Source organism: Mesoplodon densirostris, chromosome 1, assembly GCF_025265405.1.
Source record: "Mesoplodon densirostris isolate mMesDen1 chromosome 1, mMesDen1 primary haplotype, whole genome shotgun sequence".
NCBI lineage: Eukaryota > Metazoa > Chordata > Mammalia > Artiodactyla > Ziphiidae > Mesoplodon > Mesoplodon densirostris.
Genome location: NC_082661.1, coordinates 18462713 through 18485556, shown reverse-complemented (window position 1 = coordinate 18485556; position 22844 = coordinate 18462713). Strand labels below are relative to the sequence as shown.

General features: G+C 36.8%; 1 protein-coding gene across 5 annotated transcripts in view; it reads left to right on the top strand.

The window, feature by feature from the left end:
* Positions 1-22844, top strand: part of VTI1A (vesicle transport through interaction with t-SNAREs 1A) — a 365752-nt gene that overhangs the window by 82396 nt on the left and 260512 nt on the right. For all 5 annotated transcript variants that reach the window (XM_060099530.1, XM_060099512.1, XM_060099547.1 and 2 more), the window contains one exon: positions 4121-4205. In XM_060099530.1, the coding sequence (XP_059955513.1) occupies positions 4121-4205 (85 nt within the window). The remainder of the gene's footprint in view (positions 1-4120; positions 4206-22844) is intronic.

The window sequence follows — 22844 nt, the reverse complement described above, 5'->3', positions numbered from 1 at the left end:
TTTACAACAATGTTGATAATTTTATGCCTGTATCAATGAGGGATGCTGAATGATTCTGTATGTTTTTTAAAATTAGACCATACTTATCAAATATGCTTTGTTCTTTGCAGAAATAGAGTAGTAATATTTTTTACTTAGTGGTATTGAATTTTGTTACTTTTATATCAGGGCATAAAATAATGGCCCATATTGCAATTTAAAAATTGTCTAATTGCTTATAATAATCAGAGTCCTGTGAATTATTTTCAAGTTTAGATTGGCTGCATTGATTGAGATTTTCCCAGAAGTTTTTTCTTAATTGGTATGTCATCATTCTCTAGGTGATGTGAATGCTAATTTAGAGGTTTGTAGAGAGTGGTTTTCAACAACTCTTCTGATTTAAGATGCATTAGTGATGTCTTCTCAGTAGAAGTAATAATGATATATAAAATGAAGGGTGAAAATACACAAAACCCTCACCCTCCAACCTTTATGTTTTTTTTTTTATCTTCCCTGCGTGGAAGCAGATGTATATACTAAATGAATATTATCAATCGCAGTTTTGATGTGAGTGATATGTCAACATTATTCTTCTGCAAGACAGACTGCTTGTATGTGTTTGCATATGCTCAGGCTTAGGTGAAGAATCTGAATTTTCAAATGTTAACGCAACCAACAATAGACTTGAAAACCACTGTATGAAGAAACTACACGAAGCTCTTGGCCCTGAATTTAGCAGTGAATATAATTAATAAACCCTTGTGCCTTAGTACCATCAGCATCGTTGACAGAAGATTTAGTTTTAAGCTGAATTGTATGGATTTAGTAATCTTAATTTTATAAGCTGAAAACATCACATCTGCATTTCTTTTAAAATATGTTTCATCATCGTTTTATGGCTTAATTCCTTTGTTGTGCCTATAGCAACAGTTTTATCAGTTATGCTTCTGGAATGCATGTTTCCAAAACTGTAACCTGAAATGGAATTGTACTTGGAAGAGTTAGATCACTCAACTAACAGAATAGTATACTCTGAAATATTCTTTTTACAGTCTTTGATATGGGTGCAGCATTGATATTTATAGAATAGGTTGCATTGATGACACTGTGTTGGTAAATGGTTTGCTCCAAAGTGATTGTTTCTCAGCCAGGATTCTCAGAGTAATCAAGCAGTGAATGTACCCCAGATTTCTTCCTTATATCTATCCTAAGAAGATAAACACCCCTCTGCTTCAAAATAGGATGTTTCATTGTGTTTGGAAACAAAGTATGCCCCATCCGTTCCTTATGATGCTCTTTTGGGGCTCAGTTCTGGAAACAGAGCATCCTTGGAGGCAGGCTGGTAGTGCATAGGGAGCTGAACTGGTGTTGGCTATACCGAGCTCTCTGTTTGAATCCTGCATCTCCAGCTCTCCATGTTGCACAGCCCCTCACACAAATGGAGCTGTGTCTGAAGCTTCTGCACAGCTTCACTTACCTGCTTTGAAAAGGGCTGAGAAGAGGGTGAGAGAATGAGTTTGGGATGGAGTGTGGGGGCAGGTTGAAAGCATCAGTTGCTACTGTAGTGCACTTCCTTTCATTTTCAGAGACCAGGGCAATGCACAACTAAGGGGACGATGTAAATAGCACAGCTGTTACAAGAACTTGATTTTAGCTTGACTTAAGTGAAGAGGTTCCAAAATACAAAGTGAGGTCCTGCTGGAAAGCTGCTGGTAAACTGATAGTCCTCTTGTGTGCAGATTTGCTCTGGTAAAATTGAACTGTCCTGATGAAGAGTTATTTAGCAATATACCTTTATTCCATTATTTAGGAATATACTTTTTTTTTTATAAAAAGTTCTTCTAGAAATTTTGCTCTCTATTATAGCCATATACTGAATAAGCTGATTTGACTCCCTTTCGTGGAATCTCAAAAATCATTCTACATTTAAACACTTTGTTTCCTACATTTCATATTATCATATAATTAGACTGTGAATTTTCAGTATTGAGCTTTGATTTTTTTTTTTAATCTACAGTAGCTAAATATTTTCTTTTAGTTTAGGGATTTCATCCAATATGAAAATGAACCAAAAATCTTTGTTCTGTTATTCTGGATTAAAATTCACATTTACTCTTGATATCACAAATCTGATTATCTTTTTAGAGAATCACCAATTTGAAATCAAGTCCTTTGTTAAGATAGAAAACAATATTCAAAGAAAGGAAGAGCAATCCCCACTCCCAAAACCTGCATGTAGTGAGAATTAGAAATAAGAAAGCTGTTTTTGACAAGCTGAGTAAAGTGTTTAATTTTATTTAGAAATAGTCATTAATGCCAAACACATAAAGCTCCCCTTGCTTTTCTTTTTCTCAATTACAGCCTTCAGTGATTTTGCATTTTCATGGTATGCACTTTCCTTCCTCCCTTTTATTTATTTAGCACTTTTTTTTTTCCGGCGGCAGGGGGGTGGGGTGGGGGGGCGGTTTTTCTCTTAATTTCTCCACTGTATAGTAGACGACTCTATTAATTATTATAGACTGTTGTTGCAGCTTTCCTGACCTTCACATCAGGTCCTATCTCTCTGTTCTAAATGCATTGTTTTAATGATTCTTCCCCCCACTCCCCCCAGCACTTCCCCCCCAAAAAAATTTCAAGGAAAGCTTTGATGTGGCTTTAGCTGCCTCCAACGTCTGGCCGCATCTCAGATGTGTCACCTATGCCGGGAGGGAATAAGGAAATCACGTTTTGAATGGTAATGATAACATACTAATCACTTCCTTTCTTTGAAGATGGGAGCGAGATATTCTGTCAGCATCCCTGGCTGCTAGAGCTTGGAGGCACTGGTCTAGGTGTATTAGCTTAAGTGTGCATGTCAATACAGCTTGCATCTCCAAGATCCATGGGGGCTCATTAGAGCAAGGTGGATCATTTCGCTCGACAGCCACTCAGATAATATGTGTGGCACCTCCTTTTTTATTATTATTAGAAAGCATTTCTTCGATTTTAAATGACATCTGTCAACAACACAAAGTTGGAGTTATGGCTGCATTTTTTTCTTTCTTTTTGACCAGATACCAAAACTGATTTGAAGGGGAAAGTACTAATTCATACAGATACATGTGTGCATGTACATACACGCAAATATACAGTTACACATATTCTTATATTTCTAAGTATCCAGACATACATGCATCTGTACACACATATGCACACACACGCACACACAGACATTCCCATGGGCGTGCACACATTCTTATCCATTCACAGCCACGATTAGCTTGTTAATATGTTTTATAAACCTGAATATGATCTAGTGTATGATCATTATGCTTTAAAAAAGAAAAGAAACGAAAATCAGCCTTAATGTAGAAAAGAAAGTTTAGAGGCTGAGGATTTGGGGGAAATTCTCTAATTTCCCCCATCAAATGTAATAGAAAAGAGTATATATAAGTATTATCATTTTAGTTCACAGTCTAAAACACTATGTGTCAGAAATTCACTTTCAGCCTAGTGCCATATGTCTGGGAATATTTGGGAATAAATCCACAATTTTGTATATCTGTGTGCATGGGGGAAACATGTGTCTCTTGTTTCTTAGTGGTTGCCCCAAGTGGTCTTAGAACTAGAACTGCTGTTTAGTATTCTGTTTTAGTAGCATATGTTGTTCTATATGGCATCTTGCTGTACATCTAAATTGAGAGGCATTCTCTTAAAAATAAAGTTTCTGTTTATAAATTACTATGTGTAGGAACAAGTAAGTTTTTTTAAATGATTGAATTTTATAAAAAATAAATACAAAATAGGGATCATAGATCTATGCAGATATCTCATAAATCTACTTCTGCTGAAACAGTAAAGATCCAGTTGGTTCTGGTTTTCATACCTTTCTCAGTGTTTTGGAGTAAGATTCATTGTGGCCACATACGACATGAATCTGCCTTTTAAAACAAAAAAGTGGACGGTCCATACACGATTGACTGAAAAATCTGTTCATTGTAGTGGTTTGTATAAAGGAAGATGTGCTAAAAATTATCTATAATGGGTTGTGATTCCCCCACACCCCCCGAAATGTTAAGGCATACGACGGCATTATTTTTTTTAAGGCAAAAAAAGAACGTTGTAGACGACCGTGTGATTTTTTTCCCTTTTTCTTTTTCAGAGGGCACATCTGCTCGATAACACAGAGAGGCTGGAAAGGTCATCTCGGAGACTAGAGGCTGGGTACCAAATAGCAGTGGAAACCGGTAAGAATTCTGAGAGTGAGCAAATTGTCTTGCTTATGCACAGCAGTCTTCACAACACATGACATTTCAGGGAAACTTCAAAGGAGTAGCAGAGACAGCAGCCCGAGATGTGGTTTACATATTGGGGAGACAATTGGGAGCTTATTTGCGCTTATCTTTTTTCAAGTTAAAAGGCATGACATCTACTGAAAACAGTTCCTGAGGTTTAAAAGTATACATCTGAAAAGAGATGGAATACTTTGTCTAAATTCTACATTTGTCTTAATAGGCGGTTCCATGTTGTCAGTTTACCCACCCGCAATGATTGCTAGCACACGGTGCTGTCTCCAGTTGTTTGCTCCTTTACGTTTATTCATGTATGTAAAAATTAACATTTTAATCCGTCTCAATTATGTGAACCAGGGGAGAAGAAATACCAAGTTTACCTTGCTTGTTTGTCCTGCTGTTGGAAATGATTCCTAATGATCCCATATATATATATTTTTTAAAACATGAACAGAGCCTGTAATCAGATATGGAAAAAAAAAGTCATGATAATTTTATTATGTGTTAGTTAATACTGTCCAAACTTTTGGGTTGAATTAACACTAGTTACTAATTTCAGAAAACGCAGCCCTATTTTGACTTCTAGGACGAGTCTACCTAAAATAGACATGCTTTTTCTTTATTGAGGTTTCACGCAATGAGTGTTTTTTTTACCTAGTAAATAAATATCCATTAACCCCTTTATACTTATCAGTTTCTTATTATTTAGCTATTTGCAAAGTATAGATTACATATCACCTATTTTATATATTTGTGGATACCTCTTGCCCCGTATATGGACAACAAAAATATGTGATCAACAACATTTCCATTGATTTTTTTTAATTCAGTGTTACAAAAAATAATATTTATTTTGTAAGAGCAGGTACAATGAAAATGATTCCAAGTGATTTATGAATGGCCAGTGTTTCCCTTGCTTGAATTCATGGCTATCCTATATTGGCTGGCTTATGTGATGAATTCTGAGAAATCAAATAGAATGAGCACCAATGGCGTTGGCATTATAGTAATGGTGAGAAAACTGAAGAACATCATCAACCCTCCCAGATATTTTAATAGTATGAGCAGCCCTTCTTTCTGAGGTTATTGATAGATTGGCGTTCTGCCCCGATTGGCATAAAAGCCAGCTTTCAATTGTTCTTTCATTCCTTGGGCTCACCTTAAGAAGTGACTGTCCTTACAAAGAATGTTTATAATGAGCAGCGCCCTGAACGTGAGGTCAAAGTGTTCTGGCCCTTGTCTGTGTGACCTTAAGCAAATCACATAACTTCTTTTAGTCTGTTTCTTCTTCAATAAAATGGAAGTAATACTGTCTGTTGCAGAATATTCCTACGAAATGATAGCATAAGTTAAAATAGTTTATACACCATAAAACACTATATAAATATAAGTATTATTATTAATGTGTGGTCATTTGATGATATACAGGCATTTATCTTTCATAGAAAAAAGAAGTACTGTGATTGAAATTTGTGTTAAAGGAATTTTTAAGAAGTGTTATTTTGGAGAATGTGTCACTATACCTGTTGAACATCAGGAAACCTTCTTTGACAAAGCATCCCATTGGTGAGCCTCTTTCCACAGGGGACTGGGTTGGGTTGGGGATATTCTTGCTATGACACTGATCACTGGCCATTCATAAAAGAAACCCTTAATCATTTGAAATTGATTTGGCTGATTGGGCTGCCTTTTCTCTTTCACAACACCATTCATGTAGCTCCCTCCCAAAGCTGAAGGAAATCAACAACGAGGATCACAGATTCTGGAGGATCGTGCACTGATCAAGGTTATAAGATCATGATTTGATAGTTATTCCTTTGGTGTGTCCTAAAATGTAACATCAAACTATCAATACAATCAACATGGAAAATGCCAATTTAAGAGTGTCCCCAAAACCAACCTAAGTTCCCTTGGACTTTTTAGTAGAATACAATGGTAAATTAACTCTAAAGTTTTATAAAATTAGATATTTGTGTGTTTTATAATACATATATAAAAGCCTGGGAACTTCTCACAGACTGTAAAACCAAGTCTAAGAGGAGGAATAAGAGTGGGCTTTGTGGAGGTAAAGACAGATGTGGCACACAGCTAGACAGAAGTCATCATGATTCATTTCCTTGGATGAGTTTGAAAGTGGGTGGAGAAATGAGAAAGCAGGCACAAAGCATTTTTCCTGCCTTTGCTTCTTACTGTAATGTGGGGGAAAAAAGTAATTGTGGCAGGCACCATGTTGCTTCTCCATTTCTTGCTTCCCTGCTAGCACTCAGCCTAGTTATATCCAGTCAATCAACAGCTCTGTGTTTGTGATGTAAATTTATGATAGTAATAATCTTGTTACAGTATCAGTAGAGGAACAGCACCTTTCAAAAGGAAAAACTTTTAGCACTTATTGATTTCTTCTTAAAGACTGTGAAATGCAAGAAGGCATAGATGTGGAAGAGCTATGATGACTTTTGAAGCAGCCCAAAAGAGGGAAATAGTTTGCAAGTATTGGTCTAAGAACTGGTTCTAGACCACAACAAGAGTTTTCATCAGTCCACAGCAAAATGAGAGGAAAAAAGTAAAAAATTGTGATTTTCTTATAAAGCAAACATCATTAATTTGAAAAACTACACATTTTCTAAGATCATGTTTTTCCTGTTTTGGGGTGATAAAGGATAGTTTTATGAGATGATAGAAATAGTAGGTGGAAGTTATATATATATTTTTTCTTTACCTGGAAAAATAACAAAATTGGCAACCCTATTTGGGCCCTTTGAAATGTTTTTTGAGATTTTACTTGGCCACAAAATATAGGAATTATTGTCTGATGTACTGAATTGGAGAAATAGACAGCAATCCCATCCTCTGGCCCTGCTATTAGTCAGCTGTGTGACTTTGAGGAATACTTAACCTTTCTGTACATGTTCTTTTATTTGCCAAATGGAAACCTGACATCAGATTCTATATATCCCATAAGGTTGTTATAATGTAAAATGAGGTCATATATATTCAAGTGCTTAGAAAACAAATAGGGCTCTGGAAAAGTCATCATTTTTATGTTTTCATCAGCATAAGTGGTTATCTCTGAAAATTATTGGCAAAAGATTTTGACAAAAATCTGCAAACTTTTCTTGATGACCATTATTGGCAAATATCATAAAAGAAATTTTGATTATTATATATAGTCAATTATTCGTGGAATAGAATAGAAAGCATATTGACCGCTAGCATCTTCCTAGTAAATAATAAAATTCATCTTCTAAAATTCTTGAGTCATTTTTGACATTTTTAAAAGTTATTTTTTCAAATTGGCAGTTATTGTCTCTTTAAGAATAGCTGCTGAACAGGGGGACTCATGTCCAGAATGTACTTAGTCTGAGCAAATGCATCAATACATGATTATTTCTCAGCGCCATTTACACCTTGATATATATTGAGTTTAATGCCAGTCAGGTTTCTTCTGTGGCTTCCTTTCTATTTGAGAAAATTGATGAGGTTACAAGTTAATTGAACAACTCCGTTTAGAAATGAAGAGACAGATGGAAGAATATATGATACTGAACTAAAGAGCTGATGCCAGGACATCTCACTCTGAGACTGACATCAAGAGGCACAATTATCAGACTCGTTAGCAAACTTCCTTGGGAGTGACCATCAAAGACCAGACACTCTGGTGGTTGTATGAACCATTGACATGATCCAGTTTAGCATTTCTTATAAATTCTTGTCCCAGAATCTGCGAATAAAAAGTGACTCTTTCTTTTCTCATCTACTATTAATAATCAGATATGACTCTTAGCTATGGTGATACCTATTTTGTTCGCGGTCAGGGCATTAATATTTAAAACTTTGGGTCATCTGCCTTTAATGCTGAAATTATGATTATTTTTTTCTCTGAATTAAATATCCCAGAATTACAGTAGGCACACAACTAATGGAAGCTGTATGATGAATAAAAGAAATAGGCTGAAAGAGAAATTATACATGGGCAGAAATGCAAGGCTCACTCTCTTCTTCCAGTATGTAAACAGGTAGTTTAAGATACTCACCACTGTCCCAGCCTATACCCTACATGGGCCCAGTGCACCTGGCAGTACATCTCTGGAGCCAGGAGAGTGTTTGTCTACAGTCAGTAGCCTCACATCTCTGAAGAGTGGTCTGCACCATTTACCAACCTTGCTTCTGCCATCCCCGAGTATCCAAGCCACCGAGCTCTGATGTCTCATTTGGGGACATCAGAAAAGGTTTGCACCCTTTCTCTCAGTCGTCACTTCAAGCCACCTAGCTCTGCTGTCCCATTTGGTCAGTGATCTCTCTACAACTGGGTGCTGTGCTTCTGCCAGCCTTCCTGCCATGAATAAGAGGTGCTCCATCCTTCCCCAAGGGCCCCTCAGGTTCCCCACCCTGGACTAGCGATTGGACATATGTAGACATCATACAGTGTTTATTGAACACTTAATATGGGCCACACGCTGTTCTCAGTACTCTGTATTTACCATCTCTTTAATCTTTACCACAACCCAAGTTACAGAGAGATTAAGTTATTTGCCCACACTTATTAATCGAGCTCGGAAATAGTACAACCAGACTATCTGGTTCCATGCTGATTCCATGCTCTTAACCAATAAACCACACTGAAAAATGAATGGGCCCCACATACCTAGATGACCACATACCAAAGTGACCTGTTGTAGTCAGAATAAGTCATGTTCTCACATCTGTTAAGTTCCTCTTCATATACTTTCTTCAGAAACTAACTATTGAATACTGTGTGCTATATGCCAATGTCCCTGTTCCCAGGTAGCTTATGTATCAGAACAGGAAGGAGCCGGGAGCAGGATGAGACAGACATTTTTTAAATTAATAAATAAATGGACAAGATTATTTCAGATGGTGGCCAAATGAAGCAGGGTATGAAAGAGTAGCTAGTGAAATCTATCTTAGGTTAGCTAGTCAGGAAAGACCTCCTAGACAAGTGCCTTGTAAGCTGAGTCTTGAACTGCACAAAGATGCCATTCGTAAGCACACGTGGGGCTGATGATTCCAAGAGGAAAAAGCAAGCACAAGGGCTCTGAAATGAGAAGATGTTTGGGGTGTTCAGGCAACAAAAAGAAGATCAGTATGGCTGAAGCAAAGTGAGCAATGGGTGTGGTACATAGTTAGGTTAGAGCCACATAGGCTGAGATTTTATGGGGCCCCAGGTGTCTGAATTTGACTTGTAGGGTATGATGCCATTGGAGAGCTTTCAACAGGCAAGTGGCCTGATCTGAATCATAGAGGACAAGGATCGTAGGGGAGGAGTGGCAGAGGAATGGGAACAAGGAGACATGTTAGGAGGTATATTATAATAATCCAAGATTTAGTCCTTTTACTAGTTGAAAGGAATGGAAGGATTGGATGGTGAAGATGCAGGAAAGATTATAGCCTTATTAAAAGTCATTCAGGGTCAGGGAGCTTGAAATCTGTCATTAATTTCCTTAACAGTTGGCATGCGATCCCAAAGATTCTTCCTTGAGGATATCCCCAGAACAAATGGGGACTTATTATCCTTGTACCTGGTAGGGCTTTACACAGACAATGGCCAGTCCGTTAGGCTGGTGGTAATGGACACTTGTGATTATAAATCTGAGCTTAAAACCAAGTTTATGATAACATTTTATTTGGAGAATAAAGATGATGATACCTATTTTCTAGAGTTTGTGAGAGGCATAAATAAAATAATGTATATAGAAAGATTTTGTAAATTGCCTCACAAAAGTTTTTTTTTTTCCTCTCTAGAAATCTTCACTTCAGGTAGGTTCTGAGTATAAACATAGATTGTCACTTTGCTTAATTTTGTATCAGTCTAAAGAGAAATTTGTTAGTTCCATTCTACCCAAAGTGGGGCTTGAGACCAGCATCATCGGTATCCCCTGGGAGTTTGTTAGAAAGGCAGCATCTTGGGTCTCCTCAGATCTACTGAATCAGAATCTGCATTTTAACAAGATCAGGAGTGATACCTGTGCACAGTGAAGTTGAGTTAGAAGTCCTGTTTTCAGTGTTAGTTTTTCGTCTGTGTCTGTTTGAACTGGATAAGTCATCTCATTGAATCTCATATACATGTGTATATATGTATAACTACATATGTGTACAAATATTCAGGCAGGTAGCTTGTATTGTTAACACCTACACTCCCTGTGAAATACAGGTAATAAATATGGCTGTGTCTGCTAATATTGGTGATATTGGATTTGAGAATTGTCTATTTAGGAGCTATAATAATTATTTATCTTACCTTAGTTAGGCAATACTTGGCAATAAGAATAGCTAGTAACCTACCGAGTAAGCCTAAAGGGACTACATTATACCACTTTATTTTTGTCAAAATATATTTTCGCCTATATTTAACACCACTTAACATTCTTTTTTAAAAATAGCACATTTGGGGCTTCCCTGGTGGCGCAGTGGTTGAGAGTCCGCCTGCCGATGCAGGGGACACGGGTTCGTGCCCCGATCCCGGAAGATCCCACATGCCGCGGAGCGGCTGGGCCCGCGAGCCATGGACGCGGAGCCTGTGTGTCCGGAGCCTGTGCTCCGCAACGGGAGAGGCCACAGCAGTGAGAGGCCCGCGTACAGCAAAAAAAAAAAAAAAAAAAAAAAAAAATAGCACATTTATCACAATTTCTTGTATATCTTGTTTTATTAGGGAAATGCAAAGGTAGATTTTCTGAGTAAGAATAATACCAATGTTATGTATTTATAAGTTATTTTCATAAAAGAAATATTTTCTACCCAAGTCTTATTTGTTATAGAATTGATACAGAAGATTAGTCCATTTCTTTTTTTTTTTTTAATAAATTTATTTATTTATTATTTTTGGCTGCGTTGGGTCTTCGTTGATGTGCACGGGTTTTCTTTTTAGTTGCGGCGAGAGGGGGCTACTCTTCGTTGCAGTGCGTGGGCTTCTCATTGCAGTGGCTTCTCTTCTTGCAGAGCACAGGCTCTAGGCGCAAGGGCTTCGGTAGTTGTGGCTCACAGGCTCTAGAGCACAGGCTCAGTAGTTGTGACGCATGGGCTTAGTTGCTCTGCTGCATGTGGGATCTTCCCAGACTACAGCTCAAACCCGTGTCCCCTGCATTGGTAGGTGGATTCTCAACCACTGTGCCACCAGGGAAGCCCTAGTCCATTTCTATTTGAGAGTTTCCTTGGCAGTCCCATTTCCTTTCTATGAAGATGTTCTCTCTCTCTCATTTGTGTGTGTGTGTGTGTGTAAGGAGTCCCATCATCTAGTTAGGTAACACATTCATCACCTCACATGTTTATCTTTTTTTTTTTTTTTTTTGGTGAAAACATTTAAGTTCTACTCTTTTAGCAAATTTCAATTATATAATGCAGTGTTATCAACTATAGTCACCATATTTTACATTAGATCCTCAGGCCTTATTCATCTTATAGCTGGAAGTTCTGTACATTTTTACCAAAGTTTTTACCCTTTGACGTGTATTTTTTTAAATAAAAAATATGGATTTTACTTCAATTTCAATATTTCAATACTATGTTATAGTTACCTAATTTTAAGCTGCAGATACTTCCCATTTTAAGAATATACTTCCACAGGCCTATTTTACATGCATTCCGATTATTTTTGCTTTATATGATTACCTCATCAAAATCTTCATTCATTTGACCAAATAGAGAAACATGTGGAGTACTTCTTTTTCTTCTGGAAAACAGATCTTAGAATTACAGCATTTTTATGAGAATTAGATAATTTATGTACACCACTGTTTCTGTTTCTACTGTGTCTATGTCTTTTTTTAAGAGTTCATACAGAAAAAGCAATCAATAGTGGTATCAGCTTACATTTTTAAAAACCAAACAAAATGTTTCATGTTCAGAACTTATTTAAAGAATCTGAACAAATGCATTTAAGATGTGAAGTGCCTTCCTTTGTATCTTTAATTGTCTCAAAGCCTTGGCTGAACTGTTGATGGAGTTTACCTGAGCCTTTCATGGGGTTATATGGGGATTATGGAGTATGATACTACAACTTTATCATATTCTATCTTTTGGCTCTTGATAAAATATTCTTATTTTAATCAACTCACTGTAGAACTCACTTAGAAATTTTAGTCAGGTTTGGAAGTATCTATTGAGACCATGTTTTTACCAAACCAAAAGTCAGTCATTTTCTTTATTTTTTCAGGAGTTTCTTCCATGTCTACTGACATTTTCTTATTCTTCTATCTCTTCCTCCTCATTATAATTAATCTTCTGTCTTCTCTTATTCCCCTTCCTCCTTTCCCCCCTAATTCTTTTCTTCAAGAAGTATTTTGAGTGTTTACTATGTAATAATTTGATTCAAAAATATAATTCCTTGAATGTATTAATTTATCATCTACAGAAAAGATTAATGGTTGAAACAATGCACAATAATACAATATAATGCCTAAAACTACTTTTGAAGTTACAAGCTAGCTTTGGAACTGAGCTAACATCTCAGGAAATGTAAGAAAGTTGTTGTTGTTGTTTTCCCCTCCATTTACTGACAAGTCATATTTATAAAGACTCCTGGGAACGTAGACCCCAAAAGTATTAACTGTATGTTCCCTGCTCTTAGAGCTGTTATCAGTTGGTAGAAGAATAAATCTCTGATTCTGTAATATTAGTGAGAGTGGTACAGTATTATATGAAAGAAGGCAAATATTGTATTTCACTTATTCAGCAAGCTTTCATTGAACTCTACTGAGTGTCAGATGCTTCAGAGATGCCGAGCTAGAAAGACAAGATACCCCAGTCTTGGTTCATCTGAGTAGAGGATGTTCTGTCTATAAACACTGATTCAGATTTTTACCTGAATAATTTTGTTTAGGTATAGATTGGAATTCAGAAAGGCACTGCCATGTTTAAACTAGTGCAGAAATAACAAGTTAACACTTTATGTTGTTCTACAATATAGGAACAGAAAATGGGATTACACAGAACATGGGATTATATACAGTTGGGTTGATATTAACCGTCTATTTTGTCCAGCCACATATATTTTAGAGAAAAGATTTTTCTTTAGAAATGTTAAACTTTGTGACAGAAAAAGCTATCTCTAGAAAAGTTTCTCTATTCATCATTTTGGGTGATGGAATAAGTGGTTATGCTTTCAGAACCTTAAAGATATCTCTGCTAGAATAGGTATTTTTTTAGATGCTGAGAAGAATTACTTGACCATGTCCCGTGAGTTTTTAAAAGTCTACTCAGTGGTAAAAGAATCATTTTAATGTGTAGTTATCACTTTATAATTACAACCCTATCAAAGTCTTACTTCTCAGAAAGCTGTGGTTCTGCTCTGAAAAGAACAGAGGAGGTTGTCATTTAGGGTGAAGCTCTTAAAGTGTATTTTCAAGTTGTGCTTAAATTTACTTTGTGAGGTTCCCTGAGATATTGGTGAGCTCCACACTGGTAAGAAAAGGATGTCATTTAAACCCTATTTGGAGAACCTTCTCCTTAGGTGGTCCAAGGGAATTCATAGGGTTCAGTTTTAATCCATTAAAAAGTATTATACTCATTTTTAAAGGTGTCCTACCCCGTAATGCCTATCACTTTTCGAGTTGGTTCGTAAGATACATGTGAAGCCATTCTTACTCTGTTGCATCTCTGTGAGTTGAGAAAAAGAAAGACGACCAAAGCAGGTCGCTAAAATGCCAATTTACTTTCAGATATTACAGTGAAGGACGGTTAAGCTTATGACCTTTGTTGCACTGTGCTTATATAACTTTCCTTGGGATTTTTTTTTTTTAATCAGGTTTATTTTCCCTTTGAGTCTGACTTCTAGTGCCCAGAAGTTTTCTTTTCAGCAGTGTTTATGTATTTAACAGAATTTTCTGAGGTGGGTGCCACAGAATTTTCACAGCATGAGTTCACATTGGACTAAGATTTTGTATACGACTTATACCAAGTGGAAAACTTGACGGGCATGAGCTTTAAAAATGGCTTTTTTTGTGTGCTCTGTTTTCGTCTGTATTTCCTGTTGGGCTACAGTGTTTTCCAGCGTTGCCATAAGAGAACAAAGTCAACATTAAAAAATAATTTTTTTATTGAAGAATAGGTTTTTCCAAGTAAAGTCATTATCAAAGAGACTGTCATCATGGGTCATCATTCATGTTTGGCACTGTGTTGCCCTTTTGCATCTTGAGATGTAAATTCTAAGTCATAGTTAAATAAATGTCTGTTTATTTAGAGAGAGGAAGAAACCACCCTAAAGCCAGACAAGGAAAAAAGCTTTTTGAAGACTGTCCCTTTTGGAGGAAAAATAAGCATATTGTTGGGTAGTCTTAACATTATCTTCCATGTTGGTAATCTCATCACAAGCAATTGCCTAAGGTCCTGATCCACATTAAAAGGTTATTTTTGTCCACATAGAATACACCTTTTTTTTTTTTTTTTTTTTTTTTTTTTTTGCGGTACGCGGGCCTCTCACTGTTGTGGCCTCTCCCGTTGCGGGGCACAGGCTCCGGACGCGCAGGCTCAGCGGCCATGGCTCACGGGCCCAGCCGCTCCGTGGCATGTGGGATCTTCCCAGACCAGGGCACGAACCTGCGTCCCCTGCATCGGCAGGCGGACTCTCAACCACTGCACTACCAGGGAAGCCCCCACCTTTTTTTTTTAAAACAAGATGGTGGGGGTAGGAGTTTTTTTTTTTTAATTAATTTATTTATTTATTTTTGTTGTGTTGGGTCTTCATTTCTGTGCGAGGGCTTTCTCTAGTTGTGGCGAGCGGGGACCACTCTTCATTGCGGTGTGCGGGCCTCTCACTGTCACAGAGCACAGGCTCCAGACGCACAGGCTCAGTAGTTGTGGCTCACGGGCCCAGTTGCTCCGCGGCATGTGGGATCCTCCCAGACCAGGGCTCCAACCCGTGTCCCCTGCATTAGCAGGCAGATTCTCAACCACTGTGCCACCAGGGAAGCCCTACAATACATCTTTTAAGTTGACCTTAATAATTGTTTTTATTCCCATTTTCAATGCTATTTGTGCCACATGGCACTCGAACAGAGCACAGTGGAACCTTAACATTTATTCCAAAAACAATTATTGGGCCCTAAGAAATTAGTTAGGGTTCATTAGATCTGGATTGGGCTAAGTCAATTTCTGGAATAACAAGAAAAATATTGCCTTAAATGAATATTATTAGCAAGGTTTGCATTTGGGAGTTAGTTAGGAGAGATAATCAACCCACCTGAAAAGGAAAATAGATTTTCTGTAATTTAGGAAGGAACAGACCCTGGCCCCTTTCTAGCCACTTAGAATATAAAGTTCCTTTGATAAGCTGGGATATCTTGGCAAAATATCTATTTGGGAAATACATAGCTATAAATCCCCATGATGAATATAATTAGTGTTTTTGAAGCAGGGTGGAGGAAGTAATTAAGTCTATTTCACAGTGTCAGGGAAAGACTCAGAATAGATGAGCCTTATGGAATAAATAAAGGGTGAGCTAGGGAAGTGGGTAAACCATGAGCAAAGTGGGTAAACCATTGGGGCAAGTATGTGGCTTATGAGAATTTCTGGAGTGTGTCCTATGGTATATCTAACATTCATCTTAGTTATTAAGTATACTTGAAAGTGATAACATTTATTTTATTTATTTATTTTCCCTCAAACTTTTTATTATTTCAGAATAACCTCTCTAATTCACCTATCCATTTTAATAGTCAGATGTGTAAGTATTTTACATAATACATTATAGAGATTTTTAATGCTTTATAGTCTTTGGTAATTTTCAACCTTGCGTTATGTGCTGTAAATAATAATGCTAATATTAGGAATAATATTATATAATCTGCTTTGAAATTTTCCAACTACTTTTAGTGCATCTTTTTACATCTATTACTTCATTGTTTCAATCAATACATTAGCTTATCCAAAATGGAGATTGTGTGTTCAGATTAAGTAGACTGATCCCCTGAATACTACCCCAAATGCCATCAATTTTCTTTCTTTTTTTTTTTTTAAATTTTTTACATTTTAAAAAAAATACTTCTCCTAAGTGGAGTCATTTATTATAATTTATTTATTCTGATACTTTTTTTTTTTTTTTTTTTTTTTTTGCGGTACACGGACCTCTCGCTGTTGTGGCCTCTCCCGTTGCGGAGCACAGGCTCCAGACGCGCAAGCTCAGCGGCCATGGTTCACGGGTCCAGCAGCTCCGCCGCATGTGGGATCTTCCCCGACCGGGGCACGAACCCGTGTCCCCTGCATCGGCAGGCGGACTCTCAACCACTGTGCCACCAGGGAAGCCCAGTGCCATCAATTTTCACCAACTAGAATGACTATTAAGTTTTATTTGATTTAATGTCTCCCTCTTCCTCATTAGCATATCTGTGAATTATCTCTGATGTTCGATGCTCTATGCAAACTTGTTGATGATTAGAACCTGTTACTTAAACAAACAAAACTCTGTTATAAGAGGGATACACAAATTTAAAAGATTCACCAATTTTTCTCACCGGTGTTAGCATAGGACTTTTACAGTGTCATCCAAATTTTTTATATATATATATTTTTTTATTAGTTTCTGCTTTATAACAAAGTGAATCAGTCATACATATACATCTGTTTCCACATCCCTTCCCTCATGCATCTCCCTCCCTCCCACCCTCCCCATCCCACCCCTCCAGGCGGTCACAAAGCATAGGTGAGTTAAAGAGATTGACTGGAGTGACTTTGTTAATATAAAAAAGGAGACCTTTTTTTTTTTTTCCCCAAACATAATGACTCTAAAAGTTAAGCATGAAGAAGATGGACCACATATCTTATTGCCTCACTGATACTGCCTGCCAGCTGTGAATTTTCTTACTGTAATGAATCCCCTCATTTTTATTGCTGTGTACAAGGTACCGTGCTTTATTTTTCTTCCTACTTGGATTTCGTGTAGGATGCACAACCCATATAGTTCTTTAAATTCACACTGTTGTGCAAACAAGTCAGTCTTTCTGTTCTCTCCTTTGTTAACTGTAAACCTTGTGGCGCAGCAGTTCTTTCGTGCCCTCCGTGAGTTGCTGGACTCTGCTCAAATTAAACACTGTAAGATTATCAGCAGGCTACAAAGGTGGAGTGGATCTTTCTCTTTGACATTTTGGTATAATGTTGTCTTGATCTGGAAAATGCTAACAAATTTGAGTGAAATAATCATCTCACACTCACCCGTTGTAAATTGGGACTTCGTGTCTACCGCATAAAAAGTAGGAAGAACACATGTATAATTTTTGCTGTCCTTTGAGGATTCCAAAAAAAGTTACCTGTGTAAAATGCATAGGAATTATTGTTTTAATCCAGTGCCAAGTTGGATCACCTATCTTTCACCTGCAGTGAAGCAAAATGGAATGTTCATGGAGCTTTGTAACTAGACAGACCCCAGCTTCACATCTTGTTCTGCCACTTAATAACTGGGAAACCTTGGGCAAGTTCCTTCGCCTTTCCATGTCTTCATTTCCTAATATATAAAAATGTTTGCCAGTCTTCTCTGTGGAGGTTGTTGTGAGAGTTACACGAAGTAAACTATAAAAACAGTCAACGCATGTTGTCTATCATAGGTGCTCAATAAAGGTTAGTTTCCATTAGTATGCTACTTTTCATAATAACACTAGCTGCTATGACAAATAAACCTCAAATTCCCCAGTGGCTTGATGCGGTGAAGTTTATTTCTCACTCTGGGAATAGTCCAGTGCAATTGCTGCTCATGAGCAAACGGGCTTCCATGTGGTGAGTCAGAATTCCAGGTCTCTCCCACTTGGCGGCTCTGCCCAACACCCAGCTTTAGAGGCCTCTACATTTTGCCAGTGCCCAAGGCAAAGAGAGAATGGAGAAGGCACACCGGATTTTAAAGCTCCATTGACAGCAAGTGACACACCTTGATGCTACATACATTCCACTGGCAAGAACTAGTAGAATGGTGCCACCAAGTGCAAGGGGGCTGGGAAATACAGTTCCAACTGGACAACCACTTTCTCATCACAACCTTATAGTAAAGAAGAGAAAGAACAAATATACATGGGTAGTTTTCCCTCCTCTGCCATACTATTTGTTCTTGTCTACTTCACTGCCTCATAATCAATCAATTAAAACCCTGGCTTGTAACAGTATAATGGGATGAGATGGAAGAGTAGCTGGCTTATGGGTCAGGTCAGTGGTTATAATCTTGTAGAATTTGTGACAAATGAAACTTTCTATTTATATGGGCACATTAAAGAGTCAATATCATTTGCTTTCTTTTCTACCAGGCATTTATCTCTGTTCAGTTCTCAAATTTATACTCCTTAGATCTGTAACAAAAGATAATTCTGCTTCATGTGTTCTCATCTAAGTGTTGACAATAGATACAAGTCAGCAAATTTACTTATCTCATTTCTAAAGTATGTGCTTAAAGTACATTGCAAACTGTCACAACCAAGAGAAACCTAAGGAGGCAGGGTGACTAAACGTAATGTGGTATCCTAGATGGGGTCCTGAAACATTAGACAAAATGCCTAAGGGCGTTAGACAAAAACTAAGGAAATATGAACCAAGTATGGACTTTAGTAAATAATAATTATCAGTATTGGTTCATTAGCTATGACAAATGTACCACAGTAATATAAGATGTTAATTATGGGGGAAACTGGATGTTAAGTATACAGGAGCTCTGTATATCATAAATTTTCTGTAAATTTAAAACTGTTCTAAAATAAGGTGTTTTTTTTTAAGTACATTGCAGTCACAGTGGTCTTCATATTTATTGACCACCCATAGTGTAATATTGTCATTGCTGCAGACCTGGCCTCTCCTTTCTAGCTTTTATATTACCACTGTCAATAATTTGGCCTTTCCAGTAACTAACAGGACCTGTGTATATCTAGAGCATCTTGCTTAGGTTTTGGCACTAGTAAATGCTTTAGGGAAGTTTGTTTCCTCTTTCTTTCCTCTCCTTCCCTCGGTACTTCTAGTAATTCTGAAAAGAACACGATGAACTTTTATTTGGCTATTGAAAGGATCAGGCTAATAAATCACTCAATGTTATGACTCCAAGAAATATGTGATATATATGGGGACATGGTCCCAGTGTCCATATGATTCACCCCCATGTGCCTTCTTTAAGATGTGTAAGAGTGCATAGCATAGACCATTTTACTTATTAGAACAATAGTCAATATATTTTTTAAATTTTGCAGTCTAAAAAAAACACAACAGGGTGCATCATGATAATAGAAATGGTTCCTATTTTTTTCCTCTTCCAAAGTTCCTAAAATGTTACTGTTTAATTTTACAATTAAAACAATTTTTTTCTCTACATTTAAAAGTGCCAAGGGGCCTCCCTGGTGGCGCAGTGGTTGAGAGTCCGCCTGCCGATGCAGGGGATACGGGTTCGCGCCCCGGTCTGGGAGGATCCCATATGCCGCGGAGCGGCTGGGCCCGTGAGCCATGGCCGCTGAGCCTGCGCGTCCGGAGCCTGCGCGTCCGGAGCCTGTGCTCCGCAACGGGGGAGGCCACAACAGTGAGAGGCCCGCATACCGGGAAAAAAAAAAAAAAAAAAAAAAGTGCCTAAAATCTATTCTTGAAAAGTTACTTCACATCATAGTTTCTCAAATATATATGTTTACAGAGTGAGAGATTCCATACGTCAATAGCATGAAGAGGCAAAACACTTGTAAAAACAATTTTCAGTTATTTTTGTTTCTCCTTACTTAACTGCCCAAATTGTGTAATACTAGGATTTATATCTAAAGGTCACTGTCTCTGAAAATTCTATAGTAACAGACTTTTAAAGTTCTACATATATGTTATTAACTTCCTTGGTCTATTTCTTAGGATTATTCTGGCGTCCTGACGATGATTTCTTGATTTCTCCAAACACAATTGTACCCATTTCAGCAATGTTAATATGTGAAAGAAAGTGGAAGTTCGAATCCAGATTTGTTGACCCTTGAGATCTTATATTGACCTTAGTAGGTATTAACTTTTTAGATCAATAAGAGCTGTTATTGACCTCAAAGAAAAGTCAATACCCGCTTGTTGATTTGCAGCTTGAAAATGTTATACATTTTGTTCTTCATTATTACCCTACTTACTTCAGCCTTTTTAAATAAAAAATGTCTTTACTGTTTCTGCCAAGAGATCATCATGTCAAAATATTTCAGTTTTGGTGTTTAAGGAGATAATCACTGGACATGGTCGTCATTTTAGGTTTTTTTTTTTTTAGTTTTTTAGTGGTTCATTTTAGTTTTTTGTAAAATTACAGCTGGCTGAGATTCATGCTGTTCCGGAAAGTGAAGTATACTTAATTGTATTTTATTTACTGTGGTTTTTAACATTTGAGAAATAATTTTAAATAATCTATAGCTCATGGCAAGAATATTCTGACATGTATATATGAGAAATGAAAAGAAAGTTAAATTAGAAATAAGTGGTCTGAAAAGCAATTAATTAATAATGGTTTTTGCCTTTCCATGTATAAATGAAAAAGATCAGTGCAGACGCATGTTCAGCGTGTACTTTTTATGTGGATAAACATTGAAAGCTTTTAAGTAAGGACTTGTGTGGGTTTGAATTTTAGAGGCCTGTGCTTCTGAAGTTTTATTAAGTGTTTAAGTTTTAAGTATTAGTAGAGAAGTGGCTTTTTACATCATCATTGTTTTGTATATTAACATGGAAATGTCAAGCTTTGCATAACTTGAAATGTCTCAGAATTGCCTATTGCTGAAATTCAAATGTCAGAACAATACTTCTGCACATGTATGACTCTGATATTTCAACTCTAAAAACCTCATAAATGATTCAGTATCACTTTGGCCTTGTTATGATATAACTTTAAAAAGAGGTAGAGTGATCTAAATGTGGTTTAGAAAGTGGTAGTCTCATTTAGTCCAGGCCTAAAGCACTAATTTCTCAACCCATTAATGGTCATTAGCCCCTTTTTAAAAATATGTAACCATTTTGGTGAAAAATTTGAATTTTAATGAGGATTCTTTCAGTATTTTGCACCATTGCAAAAATGAAGCTATTTCATTTTTGAGCAACAAGATTGGCTTATATCTTACCCCAATTTGTGATATTAGTTCATTGTTATGGAGCCCTCAATATTAAAAAATAAATTAAAAGCTCTCTTTTTTTCAAGAGATGAATGGTTTCTAGGACATAAATGATAAATAAAGCCTAAGTGACCTGTAGAAATAGACCTTCTACTATGAATTTACTCTTCCAAAATTTATGTGGCATCTGTACATTTAAAATTTTAAACTTTAGAGCTGGAATGAGCCTTAGATGTGACAAACTTGACTTTGTCATTTTATACAGAAAACTGTATCTTGATGTCTAGTTCCTATATATTGCTACTTGGTTTCATTTTTTATTTAAAAATCTCAAATATTGTTGACCACTACTGGTATATTAATAATTTGGAATAAAATACCTTTACTACCCCCATATTTTTATATTAAGTATTTCCTTTCTAATAGAAAAAAAAAAAAAGCTTTCCCGAGGGGAACTTTATCACTTAAAGAGGCTTATTTTCATACATGTTCCTAATAAGTTTACTTGCTTTTCTAGGATATAAAGTTATGACAATTAAAATATGCCAACATTTCAATATGATAAAATTGGTATGTTTGAGGTCTTATATTCTAGAAACAAAAAACACCGTTAGGGTCATAACATGGAGTGTGTACCTTGGCTGTTTCATTTTTTCCTCTGCTAGGAGATTAGTGGAAAATAAGCTCTGCAAATTAAATTTTATTGCAAAATTATCTTCCGATGTTCAGCAGTGAAGATAATATTGAGTGATAAGGCTGCAGCGGATTTTGTATAAAGCAATTACAGCATGAAGACTACAATCTGAATGAAAAATTGCTCAAGCTTTCCTATAATCTGTAGAAAACCTCATTTTGGAATGTTTAAAATTGTCTCATTTTATACAGGTGATTATAATACTTAAGGTATATTGCTGCTTGAAAGCAGCATTACTGAATGGTTTTAACGACCATTATCGGTGAGAGGTACAAGAATACATAAATATATTTTTTTTCATACTTGGAAAATTATCATTTCAAAAAGTCTCTCTGCTACTGGAGTTCCTTCTCTAAAGCTTGCTTTATCCATTGAACCCATTTCACTCTTTAGATAACTACTTGTGAAAGGTAAGATCAAATGTCCACTTGTGTATTTTACCCTCACCTGGGCACATGTAAAGAGGGACTTCTATTCCAGGTCTCCATTGTATAATTGTATAGTTGGCCCTTTAGTAGCTTTATTTACACCTTAGTTCCTGAGTTTGTCCTTTACATAGTAATTACAAACAGATAAGAACAAAAGACATTGTTCTTGAATTATGTAGAAATTGGTTTGAAAGGGCCTCCTACAAGTGAACTTGAAGAAGAAAATGTGTGTGTATGTGTGTGCACGCACATATGTGTATGCCCCCCCCCCCCCGCAAACTCCAGCTCATATGTGTTTCCTGGCCTTATATTCTTCTTTCCCACCAATCAGTCAGGGCTCATTTGGTGGGTGTCTGTTATGAACAAATTAGTATCACAAGGTGCCAGAATGATGTAGTCAGATTATGGCTATGTCAGCACTGAGACTCCATCCCAAGGAATTGAACATCCAGTA